The following is a 16,178-nucleotide window of genomic DNA, read 5'->3' as shown; positions in this document are numbered from 1 at the left end:
CTTGACTCAGAACCACCGCATGGCTTTTATGAGCAACTTTTTTTTTTTTTTATGAGCTGACAAAGTCGTTTCGATTGCGACACTCTTTGCTGAATCACACGTTATATGCCTCATCCTTTTTGATTATTATTATATACAAATAATAGCCTGTATCATAGGGGAAAAAAAAGTCCTGTTTTTGTTTAAATATGTTGGATATCTTTAAAAAGTGACAAGCAGGAGCCACAAAAACCGCAACGTCCCTGCTTCAATTGTTCTTTGTTGCATGTCATACTCATCTTTCTCTCCCAGTGTTTCCTGTCTGTCTCTTCATGGCCCACTATCCAATAAAGGCAAAAAAAATGCCAAAAAAATCATCTTAAGCAAGTAGTGATGTGTCTGTTTTGACATCAGTAGTAAAAACCATACATTCAACAGTCACCGGCATTGTGTCCACAGACAAAACCATCTCTATATTAAGACTTCCTGAAAGCTGTAGGGAAAGCAAACTGAATCTTGGTGTAGATTGCATCAAACTGATAAAAAAAGAAAAGCACCTTTTCAGGGTGCAACGAGTCAAATAAGAGTTCAAGTTTCTATCCAGTGTAACTGAAGAAAAAAAAAAAAAAAAAAAAAACAGCTTCATTTCCTACAAACAATAGTAGGGTCAGTTCTTTAATCACAACAGATGTACTGGGCTCTATAAAAAATATGCTATCAAAGAGGAAATTCAAAAGGGGATAAGTGCAATGGGCTGGGGAGCACATTAAGGAAATCCGTATTTACACCGCAGGAAATGGATCAAGTCGAAATTCCGCAGCCCTCTTCCTGACGTTCAAAGAATTTATACTGATCAAGGACATAAATGTGGAATGCCGTTCGGCTTGTAAATGTACACGGACGAAAGCAGCGAAGACACTCGAGACAATGGCCCTTACTGTCAAAAACCAAGAAACCCTCGATCTGTCCTCCTGTCCAGTCTTTCCTTGTTTGGCCTTGAGAAATTTATGTTTAAGTAGATTAAGTGTGGTTTTCCTTACGGGTCAAGTTGAACTGTGTCTGCGTGTAAGTATTTGCTTGTCTGTGATGTTATGTATTTACGTATACTGTCTGATGGATATCCTGCAGCTGCTTGTATAATATATGTGGGAAATGTGCAAGTCTATATTTCCACACAGATGCAAAGCAACAGAGCCAGCCTAGTTATTGTTGGATAAAAATGTTTCTAATGAATAAATCAAGTGTTCTTTGTTTAGGTGCATATAAAAGTATGGTATAGTAGTAGTAGAGGAAGTGTTTTATTTTACTTTTCTCTTTCTACAACTGTGATATATTATTCTACTGCCCACCTTCTTTTTAATTCTTTTTTTTGATATTGTAACTGTTAAATGTGTATTTTAAACTGTTTAAACTGTCAGATTTATTTTCTTTTTTGTTGCATAAAGCACTTTGAGCTGCATTTCTTGTGTTAAAGGTTCTTCAACTATATAAATAATGTTCATTATTATCATTATTATTCAAGTATCAGGACCTGCATTCCTTCATATGAATGATGAGATTCTCACAATGTCGCATAATTCTTCCTCACATTTCCGTCACATTTATAAAGAACAGAGAGATTTGTCAGATTTCTCGGTGTGAACAATAAATAAATAAATACATGTTACATAATAAATGAATACATATGTAACAAATACATCTGAAACATCTAAAACAATGAAAGATTTTATGACATTAGATGATTTATGATGATAAGATGTAAATTTTAGGATTCAAAAATGAATAGTACCTTGTTTGAAATGAAGCCAAAATAATTGGTATTATTACATTTTAGCCCATTCCCTCTGAGCTTTGAAAATGTTTTTTCTCAATCTACGAAGGAGCATATAATCCTCCACTTGATGAAAATATCATGAATGTCACCAACACCGCAGTAACATGTACATATCAGTCTGTGTGGTTCGCTGTCGTACCTCGTCTGGGCTGGAAGCCTGGTAAACTCTGCAGGTATCTTCATAATGCTGCTCAGCTTCGGCCTGGTCCGTCACACCGTTGGACTCGTACACTGGTGTCACGTTGTGCACCAGGGCGATGGCCTTCACAGCCTCATGGACTCTACTGCTGATGGTCTTGCGTACCTTAGTGGCTGCCGGAGCCCTGGAGGCTGGAAGGTCGTGGGTGGGCTGAAGACAGTTGCAGAAGGTAGTGTACTCAGAGGAAGGGACAACAGCAAATTGAAAAGAGTTTTTTCTAATGGAGGTCTTCTGTTGTGGTCAAGGTTTTTCTAAGAGAGAGCAGCTATAGTAGCCAGCAGAACTAATAATCTGTACTGTCAAAAAGAGAAAAAAGTTGTATGAATGTCTGAAAATCTGTAGTGTCAAATCGAAACAAATAAACAATTCCTATGAACTCTTTCATCCGTGTATATACTACAACACATAATGATTCAAAAACCTGATTTGAAAACAGAGAACTGGTAGCTGTGTAGGTTTCAGTCTGAGAAACAAGCAGTTTCACTAACCGCAGTTTGTGATAGCGGCCTGTAAGGATAACCAGATGTGTAAAGTAAATATGAAACAATTTGCTTTTGCATTGTGGCCTTGCTATTTTTAGAAAGGCTGTGCGTTCCAGGGGTTAATGGTAGCGTCATTAAAAGAAGTCCGGTCAGTGCTTTGCTTGTGGGCTAATCCTGTTTCCTGCTTCGCTAACCTCTGGTGTCAAAGGGGGACAAAGAGTGTCATCTGAGGTCAGGAAGCATTCGACCAAACAATAATCACAAACTGATATGTTTCTTTAAAAACAATGCTCCCGTCTGTTTGCTTTACCCCGTTCCAAAAGCTTGTGGAATTTCAATCTTTTTCTTTTCTGTTTGTTTTCTTCATTTCTTCTCCTTGACAGACACGGAGCATTGACTTATATGTTTTGTGTTTATTTACCTGTGTGTAGGCGCTGAACACATGGCTCTGTACTTCATCCATAGAGTCCATCCCGTACGCCACGGTTCCAAGATGGAGTCGCCGGAACACCATTTCATTTTGGGTCAGAGTACCTGGTAAACATTAAATGTGTTCGTTAGGTTGACAGATATTTGCTAAATTAATATTGTCTTGGGAAACAATCTAATGTGTCGGTAGCTGTAGAAGGATTTTAAGCCCGCACCTTTCACAGGTCAGAAGCCTTCCCTTCAACACTACACACAACCTCTGTATCCTCACACTCACTTTAAAAGCATTTTCCCGCCTGTATATCAAAAAGACCTAAAGGGGCCTTGCACGTACATTAGCCTGACCTGCCGACCCCACCGGCCTTATCATGCTCTGGATGGGGAAATGGCTGATCATTTTATTGGGCATGAGGGCTGTAAATCTGATGGGTAACACCTCGCGCCTGAGGAAGTGCACTGGTGGAGGTGTTGTGCTCTAAAAGGTGTGCATGGATGAGAGACTTTGGGCTTTTTTTTTATGATTTAAGGGTCCAGAACGTTGAAAGCAGTAGCAACCCCACTACAGAGCAAAACCCCACAGGGAGGGAAACGACTTAACTCTGTACTACTGGATACTGCCTTGGCAAATCCTCTGCACATAACCTTTCATTTTAGTATTTTAGTGCACACAGAGGTTTCAGAGATTCTTTTGGTTATTTTAACATTTTTGCAGTCTAACCTGTTTTGTCAGTCAGCAGGTAGGAGATCCGTCCGAGCTGTTCGGGTATGGTGCTCGCCCTCACCACCGTCCCAGGTATCTTGGAGTCTTTCTTTATCATCCAACTGAAAACCATCTTTCCCATATCCAGATTGACACGCAAACTGGAAAACAAAAATAGAACTGTGCTTACCCTTATTCCTTACATTAAATATAATGCAACAACTGTGGATGACTTTGAAGAATATGAGAATTAAGTCGCACCTAATGGGCACAATGTGAGAGAGGAGTAGGAGGAAGCGCAGGATCTGGAGGTACCAACGGCCAGCGAAGTGCTGCAGGGCCACCATGACCAGAGAAACCACCACCAGGGCCCCGAACAGGATCTTAGTCAAACAGTTCACTTCCAAGTCAAATAAACCCACCTGTCATGAGCAAGAGACGTAAACATTATGAGTCAAATGTTAACACGAACGGTCAGTGCATATACAATACGTAGGTCTAAGAAAATCAACGAATTAAATCAATGTCAAATAAATTATCAATCATCAAGGGTACATTTTGAGCCAAACTGTACCTTGTGCCTTGGGTTGGAGGTGTTCATGACACTGCGCAGCTCCTTGCCTGTGTAAATCACAACCCCCACCACTGTGCCTGGGGGTGAGGGAGAGAAAAAGGCCTAAAAAAAACTGCCTGAAGCCAATATAATAAAGAAACAACATAAAACATAGTATGTCAAGAAGATGTTTCCCAGACTTATAATCTTGACGTGAATAGACCTGTTAAAATGAAGAATGGCATTTGGAATATAAGATGCAGATTTCCAATTGCTTAATGGATAACACATGTTAGCATAGGTTTAAGTGGATTCACTCTCCTGTGGAAGAAGCACACTTTTTTTTTACCAGTATGGTTAGCTGCCCCAGAGGCATCTATAAATGAGTAAAATGTCTAATTGCCTCATTATTTTTCTCTGTGTGTTTGGTTAGACAAGTCATCAGATCAACAGTTACGAAGGAAGTAATGCCTCAGCGTAGCTCTTTCAGCTAAAAGCGAAGACTGGTCCTGGTTATTTCCTGGTCATTAGCTGCTTCATCGACAGAGCTGCACTCACTACCAGTCAGATATTTACCAGAAGCAACAACAGTGCTGGCCCACAGGGTGTTCTCAATGCTGAGACTTTCGCTGACTGGAGGGTCTCCATCTTCCTGTAACAGTTGAGAATATATGCAAATATACGTTATGATGAGGAATGACAGAAATTGTTCTAAGAGCAGTGAATATTAATGCAAGCACTCACCCTGGTGAAAGTTCCAATAAAGTTATGGATATCAATGTTTGGTTCTTCTGCATACACATATGATCTGATTTGGAGAAGGTCCTGTAAGACATCAACAACATGGTTTAAGATCACTGACGGGAAAAAGTGACTTGAATGATGATACATGATTGAGAAGAAGATAACGTTTTTCTTAATTTGCTCATTAGACATCAAAAATTACGCAACTATTTTGGATAATACATCATCATCATCTGTAGTAGCAGTGTTTGCTCTACGGTTTTGCATTTTACATTGAGAACTTTTGCTCAAGAATATCATTAGTAGCCAAACTGCTATGAGACGTTCAAAAATAAACGTCTGTAGACTTGTTTGACTAATATGGCAGTTACTGTTTGTGGATCTAGAGTGACATATGTACTAAAAAACAGCTCACAGGTCAGTAGCTGACAGGATCTGCAAAGATGTAAAAAGTGGCAGTTGACGGTTTGGGTAGACTCAAGGTTGCAACTAATGACTATTTTCATTATTGATAAATCTGCTGAGTATTATTATCTCGATTAATCATTTGGTCTATACATTAATGATACATTTAAAAATAATGAAAAATTTCCTAAAGCCCAAATAAAAATCTTCAAAGTGTCTCGTTTTGTCCATCTAACAGTCCAAAACCCAAAGTTATTCCATTTACCGTCATAGGGGACCAAGGAAACCACAAATGACCACATCTGAGACATTACTTAAACAAATGACTGATTCACAAAAAAAGTTGCAATTACGTTTATGTTGGTTGACTAATCCGTTAATCGACATCAGTTTGCTAATGACAGCCAGTGTAAGCATTTTACTGCCAACTACATTCAATTAGATGGAAGTTTCTTCCTGAAGTTTCTTCCTAATCTATAATTAACATTTACAATCTTTAGTAGATTTTATTGATTCATTTAGTTGTTTGAGATTTTTGCAAATTAATTCTTCGGCCCACACTGCTTACACCTCACCAAAATGTCAACAGTCTAGGTTTCATGGAGAGTTGTTAAATGTGACATTTAGGTTGAAAATAAATAACTGAAAAAATAAACACATGTATCTGCGTCATACTGAAAATTGCATTTATTGCCTAACAATTGAAATGACAAATGAAATCTAAAAATATTGGAATCATATTCGTCTGAGGTACAGCTGTGAACCTTTGACCTCTTAGTCATGCAGTTCTCTGATGACCTGCATGACCAGGATCTGATGACCGGGCCACCCTGCACTCTACTTAAATGACTCCTGTGTCCTAATGACAGACTTCTCTTAGACCGCAGTCGTGCATGTACAATTACTCCTGCATTTATCACCTCTTATTGCACAACCAGGAGAAACAACAATGGCATAAATGTGGTCTTGCAACGCACAACTTTCTCCTGCAACCTTACTACCTCTCTATCTGTATTTTATGACTCACGCCAGCAGTTGGCAGCCTCTGTGTGCAGGCCACTGGGAGGCGTAGTTTCCAGTCGGTCTCTCCATCCAGCTGGTCAGTCCGAAGGAAACAGGAGCCTGAAGAAGGAGAGGACATGAGCTGCCACTGGTGCCACATGGAAACACATTCACCCCTAGGGGGCAACAATAGATAGGCTTGAACAATAGATGGGCTTATAGTTTAAGAAGGTACATCACAGGCTCAATTCTTGATGATGGCACCGTACAAACCACAATTTTTACATTTCAACACAGTTTTTGATTTTGTTATTTGTTCTAACACACACCCATTTTCAAGTTGACTGTTCCAATAAATACATAGCAAGGGACTATCAAAGTATTTTAGCACTAAGTCACAAATAAATAGTAGAAACATGTGTGAATGGGTCTGACTTGGGATCAAACTGGGATAGAAGTGGAGGCACCCACCAAGCCCACCACCCTGTCTCCGGCCACCCCCACCCGCCTGCATGCGTCATCCTGCCCAAAACTCCCAATCCTGGCCTAGGCTCTTCATAATTGACCTAATGGCCTCCACATGGAGGAGAGATAACCAAAGCACTATTTCCAGTAAAACAAAGCTGTTGTTTTTCTTCCCCCAACAGGAAGACGCAACAACAACATGCATCTAGCTTTCCTCACAGGCTCACATCTTCCTTTCAAGAAGCTGACAATAAAACAATTTCTCCCCTGTGATGAGATTTTGATGTGCAGCACTTTAGAGGTTGTGTTGTTTTGTTTTGTTTTTTTTAATGGGCTTGGTCCAAGTGTATTTTGTATATGTGCAAATAAACAATGCAATGCAATTGTGTTATTAGTGGCAAATCTTTAGCTAATCCATATTTGATTATTCAGATGAAGCATCCTCCTTTCATGTCTCCAGTTTTCTCTTTGCATTGGATTTTTGTGTGTTCCTTGATTTTACTTTTCATTATCTTCTCATTTGAAAGACAAAATTACTCCGAGGAATATGTCGCAGACGGAGATGAAGAGAGAAAAAATGTTTTGTCTGCACCGCCCATCTCACTATTACATGAGTAGCGACTCCCCACCACATCCCACTTTGAATGATAGTATAGTACTGGACCCAATTACAATTTAGACATTATAGGACTTCCTGTCCTGGCTCAGGGCTAATCCCTGCACCTCAGCGCCTTTTTAAACAAGTCATTTCCCCAGCCAGCCAGGCAGCCAGCCTGTTGTGGAGATCTGGATGAATGACCAGCAGATGTTTACCATTTCTTTCAGAGGTCCTTAAAAAGATCATGTCAGCAGGAACACGCTGGTTCTACAAAGAGAGGCAGAAAGAAAAACATGAGTTCAACATCACTTCCTGATCCTGCACTTTTTCCTCCTCCCTCCTCCACTCTTACTTTAACTGAAGAAGACTTTTAGCTTTTCATGTGTCACATTACCGAGAGTCAAAATAATAAGCCCTCCAGCAAATCATCCTGCCGTGGCCTGAGCGGGACCCTGACCAGGTTTGACACTCTGATTGACCTGCTCCCTCCACTGCACTACTCAGAAGTTACTGGAAGACGAATTCCTTATTCAGTTCATCTGGAAAGCTTCCCAAAAAATGCACTGTGCATGAATTACTGTTAAGTGGCCAATAGTCGAATAAAGAGTTTATTACAGCTCTTCAAATGCAGGTTAGGTTTAACATTCCAGTGCTTTTCTTTTGTCAGCTTCTGGTTTCACCTCCGCTGAAGAGTTCACGTTTCTGAATTGTAACCCACATAACTCTGAATCACTCAGTCATATTAGTGAAATGTGTAGGACAACATGTGTGACCTTTCCTTCAGCTGCCTTGAAATGAGTGATTCAGAAAGAAGCCCTGAGTTGGAAACTGAAGACAGGACTCACTTCTCATATTTCATGAGCGGAGACCTTTGAGAAACCACTCTGTCCACAAGAAAAGGAACACAACAGATTCCCCTGAAAACTCAGACCAACTTAGGTAATTTAAACAACTGCGAAGTACAAATGGGGTTTTGGAAATGAAGGGAACGATATCAATAAATAGTACTTAATTGAATTTGTGTTTGAGATCTTATTAAAAGGCATTTTAGGTCCACATCTGTTGTGTATGTATTGAGTTTGACAGGCTGAAGCTCAGCATTGATCACAAGATTACAAAATCTTTACTAACTCCTTTCACCTCAGTCACTAGTGGAGCACAGAAGATTAACAACCCCCTCATTATCCGCTGTCATATAAATGGTAACTTGACAGTCCTAAAAAGCTATTCACAGATGTGGGTGACACAATCTTTAAACAAACCTTTTCCACAATTATAAGGTCTCCAACTTGAATGCTGCTGCTTTTAACCTTCACTGTGCCTGAAATACAGAACAAAGTTAATGAAGTGTTTAGGAAACTTTCATTACATTTTTATTATTATTATCATTGTGAAAATATATGGAATTTGTCAGTCATTCAGTTAAAATTTGCAATAAATCTGGACCATCCAAATTTTAGAGCATTTTCAAGGACAGATAGGAAACTTGGTTAAGAAACATGTTTTTTTTTTTAATCAAATATGTCCTCAAAAATCAAATACTAATGTCTTCTATGGGTTAACTGTTGTCCTGCATGCTTCACTAGTCAACCCCTGTGAGTTTGGGAAAGTAATTTTCCATCCAGATTTGAAGGAATGCTGGGGGAGTTGAGCCTTTTCTCTCATTCCATTTGGAATGAACGGGCAAATTTGTTTGGAAGAGATCACTGACCCTTGACCTCTTGCCATGACCTCTGGGCTATGCATATGTAAGACATTAAAGCACATTAATATTGCTATGCATTAGGTTCATGGGACCTCACATTCGTCGTCTGCTCCAAAAAATTTTACACATTACAGAAGACAGATCACCAAAGAAGAATTTACACAGCAGCTTCAGATAAGCTTATTTGATCTGAAATAAAAGATGAAGAACTGAATGGCTTTGATTATTATAAAATGGCAATGTGCCAATATCTCATGCACATTTGTTGCTAAACATGTAATTTAACATAAGTTAGGCGAATCAACTTCAACCAGTTTCTTTCTATGGTTGAGCACAACAAGTTCTGGCACCATAAAGTTTGTATAAACCACAAGATATGCATGGGGGCCACTATCATGGAGGCAACCAGTCATTGTGTTTATGGGTAAAACAAGCTGCCACATCAAAGAGGCAAAGTGATGGAAACCACAAGTGGTCTCCTGCTTTTTATTGCTGGTAGCACTTTATACCAAGGCCTCTTATGTACACTTTTACATCTCTGCTTTGAATTACCCACCATTTCCCCAAGCCCCAATAAGTTTTAATAGGACCAACCTCCTACAGTTAATAGATGCTGTTGCTGAGAAATAAGCAACATGGTTCGGACATCAACACAGATAAAACATAACCAATGTTGTCCAAGGTTCAGATCCTTACCTCTTGTTGATAGCTTGCTGTAAATCTGCGAGTTCACTTCTTTGTCTCGAAGGTAGCATCTTATTTCTTCAACTGCTTCTCTCATGATGGTAATAATCAAAACAAGACCCTGGGCAGAGAAATTTTAAAACTGGTAACTGTGGTTGTGGGAAATACCAGAATATTTCCATCAAAAAACCAAACCAGAAAAAAAACAAAACAAGATGCTCCAAACACACATTAAGCACAGAAAATGAAATTGTCTGACTGTAATAATTAACAGTTATGGGGAACAAAGCTTTTTTTATGAAATGCCACATACCAAAGGGACCCAGTAGGTGTAGAGGGCACCTAAACGTAGCTCCTTCACAAACTGAGAGCAGGCCAAAAGCAAAAAGTACAGGTTGAAGAAGTACTTGAACTGATTGAACAGCACCTGTGAACACAGAACAAAGAAGTACAAAATCAAATATTTGCAGTGTGACAAACGATCAAACACATGACTGTATCTGGTTTTTACTGCTTGTAAATATTTTTCAAAGCTATTTGACAGTTTTTTTCATTCATGTCTGATTTTGACAGACTTTGATTAAAAATGTATTCAACAACATTGTGCCTTGTATTAACACTGTTTTGGTGACCTGTAGATGAAACGTAATTTAACAATCAATAGACCTAAACTGAGACAATGAAAACTGATTTCAGGCGTATGTAAAGGAGAATTTTTTATATAAGACAAGTTAAAGTATGTCTTAAAACAATCCTCACATGTCCATATGTGCTGATCATTTTAATTTAGGGTTGCAACTAACAATTATTTTCATTATCAGTTAATCTGGAGAGTATTTTCTCGATTAATCGATTAGTTGCTTGGTCTATAAAACATCAGAAAATGGTGAAAAATGTCCCTGAAGCTCCTCAAATGTCAATCCACAACCCAAAGATATTTAATTTGCTATTATAGATAGATAGAAGATAGATAGAGGCCAGATAATTTTGCCTTTTTTCTTTAAAAAAAATTACTCCAAACTAATTTTCTGCCTTTTGACTGATCGATTATTCGACTAATTGTTTCAGCTCTACTTTCATTTTTCCTCTGATTGATATCGGCTGCAAAGATATCACTTCCTGAGGCAATTTGTAAGTTTCCATGTATTTCTGCTGTGCAAAAATAAATGCTTAAGTTCAGCCAAAGCTTATATGAGTTTTCAACAGTCTAAGTTACAACATGCCAAGTGGGTTTCTTTCAAAGTCGGTCTTTTTAGTTTGAAATTTCCTCTTTTTGTTACGATCCTTTCACCACAGCTCAGCGAGGAAACACAAAGAGGAAATCTGGTCCTAAAAAGAAGCCCGTTTTGATTTGTCTACCTCCGGCTGCTGAATCCTCATCTTAGCTTTGGCAGAACTTCAGAAGACATTTTTGCACAGAAATAGGACTGTGGATTTTATCTCCCATCACTTAGGCTAAATAGAAATCACTTCAGAGTGGGATCTCTCTGAGGCCAGTATAGACAGGAAGAACAATTATATCGATCAATACCACTTTATATGAGCATGTGACTGTTTTACTTGGAAAAATGAGAACCTTTTCCTTCCAGGGAATACAGTTCTGTTGACAGAACCAGAAACCATGCAAACATCTAGAAAAGGTAGGAATGGGTGGGGTGGATAAAATACAAACTGTATGTACTTGTATATCTCAATAATATAGTACATTTTCTAGAAGATTAAATGAAAAACAGTTCATGGATAAAACACAGTGAATTAAAAACTTGACAAATTAAGAAATCTCCTCAAATTGATACCAAATTGATGCAAAAACCAAACTTAAGTCCAATATTGCCCACAATGATTTGCAAAATTGTCCACACTGGTCTTACATACCCAGAAATGTTAACATGGGTAACAAATACAGCCCAGTTTTAGCCTACCAATCTTTTCACTAGCTAATATACAGTATTTGGAACAAAGGGAAAAACATATAGTAGCTTTTCCTCTACCAGCATTCTTAAATTTAACACTCACACTACAACTGTGCTCCATTTCATTACCACCAGTGTGCAAAATTACTACCAAGGGAGACATCGCCTGTTCATTTTGCTACTGTATGTCATTTCCAAAGCTGTTGCCAAGAGTCGAGTAGGGCACAAGAAACAATGCAGAAAAACATAAAGACTTCACTATGTTCTTGTGAGAAGAACTTCTTGACATGAACCGAAAGAAATTTTTTTAAAAAAGCATCACAATTTGCAATGCAAAAACAGTTTGCTCTTGTCTTTAGCTTTCCAAACAAATGCGAGCTACTTTCAATGTCTGGCTTCATATACAAAAAAGCCATAAGATCTTAAGACAACTGAATGTCTGGAAAACAAATGCATATGTAAATCAGGCCAGAGTCAAAAACACGCAGCTGCTGGTAGTACCTGCTGTCCATATTGTCCACATCCGTCACTTACATGCTCCTTTAGTGTAGCCGCGTGTCCGCATGTGGCTCAAACAGTCTATTACGCTTCTCTTGTCACCATTTAAGGGTCTTAATTGTAACAGGAGACATTCTACTACTTAAGAATGATTAATGATCTTCTTATACTGCCAACACGTGAACTGAGGCAAGTCAATATTACAGTAATAAACCAAACCTCACCAGCACATCAGGCCGGTATGTTGTTACGACTGTGCAAACTGTTCATCTGTCAGAAAATGTTCTCTGGCTTTAGTCATATCAGTAAAAATGGAACCAGCTATGTGTCTAAGCATCCAGAGGTATGCTAATATGAGGTCCTATAAGCTACCAAAACAACTGTATATATATGGATGTAGGCCTAAAAGCATAAGTATTTAATCTAGAAGTGAAACAATTAGCGGATTAATTAGTTGGCCAATTGACAGAGAAGTAAGTTGATAATCCATTCATCGTGTTTTGAGTAATTTTTCAAGCAAAAATGCCAAACAGGTACCAACTTCTTATAATTTTATATGATTGTAAACTGAATATCTTTGGGTTTTGGACTGTTGTTCAGACAAAATGAGCAATTTGTATCATCTCAGGCTCAACAAAGTCCTAATCACATATTGCAGTATTATCTGACAATGAGACTAATCAATACAGACAACACTCATTCGTTCATTGCAGCCCCAATATACAATAACCTTCTAATGAATCATAAACCACACTGAGCTTCACTGTCTTGACCTCCCGCATCACAAGCAACCAACAGTGAGGAATACAAGACAACAGCCGAGATCACTTCTCAGACTACGATTCTCTGAATGGAAAAACGTGTCCGACGAGGTGACAGTAAATCAGGGCCAGGCTCGGAGAGGTGGGTGGTGGTTTGGGGGTTAAACGGTGGGAGGGTGAAGTGGCGACCTTTGACTGACACTAACCGCAGGCAGGAAGGTGAAGAAGTTGTACTTCTGGTTGTTAATGACATTCCTGGGGTACCTCTGCTCCCTCTTTTCTGGGTGGCCGAGCCACACGGTGCGGGGACGGAAGTCACCCATGCCACAGCATCTCGACCACGGGCAGCACCTGGTGGGGAAGAGGAAGGGGGGTTAGAGAATTTCACATTTAAATCTCGCCATTGGGTTCAACTGCTGAGAAACAGACAGTTATATTAAAAAGAATGATAAATGATTTAATATTTTTTTTAAAAACGTAATCCTGCAGTTTGACACCATTTTATTCATACATAGCTCTTGAGATATTTTTGATAAATGGCCTGTCATATCTCTTTGTTAATGTGTTGCTTATTGCAACCCACAGAAGAGACAAGGCTGAGCTAAAAGGTCCATAACCGTGACGTCTGGAGAGATTATGCCTGACAAAATAAATATTAACTTCATCTGGAAAAGGGTGGATACTCCCTTAGCTCAACCAAACAAAACATTCCATATCAATCACCTAAGAGTCCAGTGACCTCCCGATTAATAATTGAGCAACTTTGTGAGTCATAAAACAGACTATAAACAAAATGCAAATATAAAACCTCGGTTAGTTGCAGTCAAAAGGATTCCATTCGGTAGCAGTAAGGAACCCATACTTTTATGACAGTTTTCTTAAACGCCCTAACTGTGGACGACCAGATGGACAATATTCAGTGTTCAAAGGCTGTTTGCCAAGCCTGAACACTACGCTGACGTTATTTCTTGAGCTTCTTATGTAATGATAAGCCTGCAATGGATTGAAATACAAGGTTCCTCTGCCCCTTTATCACTAGAGGTGAGGTTCCTGTGAAACCAAACCTACATTTGTATCAGACTGAGTGAGAAGAAACACATCTGAAGATATAGATACATACTGTATTTAAAGATGTAATTCTTGCACATTTTGGAGAATAACAAAGGTTAGAGTGAGCTCTGTGGTTGTAAAGCGACTACCTGGTTCTCTAATCTCGAGACAACTAATCCTCATGTTGCTCTTTTTAGAACTCAGAGGCCTTTTTCACAGAAGACATTTTGACATGTCGTAGTAGGAAAAGCACAGGTGTAAATAGTGATGGCTGAATTATATTTAGCTGGTTCAGTTTAACTGTCCTTGTATTTATGTTATTAGTAACACCTGTGCTTTTCCTACTATGACAAATCAAAATGTCTTCTGTGAACAAGGCCTTTATTTTACTTTATTGATTATTCCGCCAATTAGCTTCTTGACTAATTGATAAATTGTTGGTGTATAAAATATCAGTCCAATAAAGTGAGGGATCAGCATGCTCAGCCTTGGTTTATTTTTTTTAATATTTGTAAAAACAGTGAAAAATGCCTATTAAATTTTCCCAAGATGACAAATTTCTTGTTTTGTCTGACCAACAATCCAAACCCCAAAGATATTCATTTTAGCTTAATATAAAAGAAAGGAAAAAAGCTTTGACATTTCATACACCAGAACTGGTTATTTTTGGTGATTTATGCTCGAAAATGACATTGTTGCAGATTAATCTTCTGTCAGTCGACTAATTGTTTCTACTGTACTGTTGTTACTTCTGTTGTTACTACTGTACTTCTACTTCTACTGTAAGTAATTTTAACGCTTTACAGCTAAAATATGTCAAAAATATATTTACTTGTTCATATATGGGACACTTAATTGGAATCTTGAGTTGGTTTTGTAGTATAAATAGCATGTGAAAGGCTGGCAGGTGAACTGATACAATGATGGTCATCAGGTTTCACTATAAATTATAGAAAATACAAAAAATACATTGAGTAGTTAGGGATCAATATTTCAGCATTTTGACGGCTAATTTCAGCTCTTTAGTCTTTGTATTAATGGCTTTATTAGGGTTGTAACTTATGATCAGTTTCACTGTCGATTAATGGATTCGCTTGCTCTATAAAATGTAAGAAAACACTGAAAAATAACCTTCTTCAAACGTCACGTTTGGTCTGAACAAAGAGATAAAGACAAATATATTCAGTTTATAATGTTTTAAAACACATAAAAGCAGCTCAAGGTTGAGAAACTGGAAACAGTGAATGTTTGAGGGGGGGGGGGATGACTTAAACGATTATTAAATTATCCAAATAGCCGATTAAATTCTGTCAATCACTAATCAATCGACTAATTGTTCCAGCTCTCGTGTTTATTACAGGAGATGACATCACCATGTGAGCCTGCTGCCTGATCAGTCTATTGGCTGCATTTCAGCACTGTGTCTCTGCCCTGTACGTGTTTCTCCATCATCATTTATGAGGCCTGATCCTTTTATGTAACTACTATACAAAATAACCCTTACAAAAGCATCATTTCGTCAGACATCCCGTGAATTATAACACACGCTACTCTTCAGCATTTAGCCTGCATTTGATTTCTGCTCTGTCACAATATACGAAGATCCAGTCAACCGAGCAAATATTGACATGGGCGTTAAATGCACTTGCCTCAGCTGCACCCCGGAACAAGGATGTCTCCTGGAGCTCTAGCTAGCTGTTTTAAAGCTACAATGAATCGTATTTATTAGCATGTGTATATATCTGCTACAGCTATATCAAACCCATGTTGTTTTCCCCCACTATAGTTATTATTTTCCAAACCCTCCACCGCTCAGTTATTGACACAAATGTCGACGCACTTCTGTCAACAGTTTAACGGCTAAACTGACATCAGCAGAAGCCGACGAGCGAAATACGTTACAAAAAATAATAAATGTTCATGCTATTAACATTCCCTGTGTTATACAATGCCCTTACCCATTTCTGTGTTTACTGTCGTTTCTTTTCGGTCGTCTGACGGGTTGTAAGGGGATATTGTCGGTCATTCCTGCAGCGCCTGGTAGCGGGTGAAGCTGTAGGCAGGCAGCCTGGCTGTAGCGGCTCTGGGCGGAGGCTTCCCGGCTGTCAGTCACACAGCCGGCAGGAGTGTTCAACAGCCGGCAGGATACTGCTGCTGGGACAGAGACAGCGCCACAC

At 38.8% G+C, this 16,178-nt stretch overlaps 1 protein-coding gene across 1 annotated transcript in view; it reads right to left on the bottom strand.

The window, feature by feature from the left end:
- LOC122982528 (probable phospholipid-transporting ATPase IIA) overlaps positions 1 to 16,139 on the bottom strand; it is a 32,484-nt gene extending 16,345 nt beyond the window's left edge. The window contains exons 1-14 of the mRNA XM_044351876.1: positions 15,960 to 16,139; positions 13,158 to 13,302; positions 10,093 to 10,206; positions 9,792 to 9,900; positions 8,653 to 8,711; positions 7,606 to 7,657; positions 6,353 to 6,447; positions 4,921 to 5,001; positions 4,753 to 4,828; positions 4,198 to 4,274; positions 3,885 to 4,045; positions 3,642 to 3,784; positions 2,916 to 3,028; positions 1,953 to 2,162 (exon numbers count right to left, since the gene is read on the bottom strand). Of these exons, the coding sequence (XP_044207811.1) occupies positions 1,953 to 2,162; positions 2,916 to 3,028; positions 3,642 to 3,784; positions 3,885 to 4,045; positions 4,198 to 4,274; positions 4,753 to 4,828; positions 4,921 to 5,001; positions 6,353 to 6,447; positions 7,606 to 7,657; positions 8,653 to 8,711; positions 9,792 to 9,900; positions 10,093 to 10,206; positions 13,158 to 13,302; positions 15,960 to 16,027 (1,503 nt within the window). The 5' untranslated portion in view covers positions 16,028 to 16,139. The remainder of the gene's footprint in view (positions 1 to 1,952; positions 2,163 to 2,915; positions 3,029 to 3,641; positions 3,785 to 3,884; positions 4,046 to 4,197; positions 4,275 to 4,752; positions 4,829 to 4,920; positions 5,002 to 6,352; positions 6,448 to 7,605; positions 7,658 to 8,652; positions 8,712 to 9,791; positions 9,901 to 10,092; positions 10,207 to 13,157; positions 13,303 to 15,959) is intronic.
- Between the last annotated feature and the right edge of the window lie 39 nt (positions 16,140 to 16,178).

This window comes from Thunnus albacares, chromosome 5, assembly GCF_914725855.1.
Source record: "Thunnus albacares chromosome 5, fThuAlb1.1, whole genome shotgun sequence".
Lineage (NCBI taxonomy): Eukaryota > Metazoa > Chordata > Actinopteri > Scombriformes > Scombridae > Thunnus > Thunnus albacares.
This window is presented reverse-complemented; position numbering and strand designations above follow the sequence as displayed.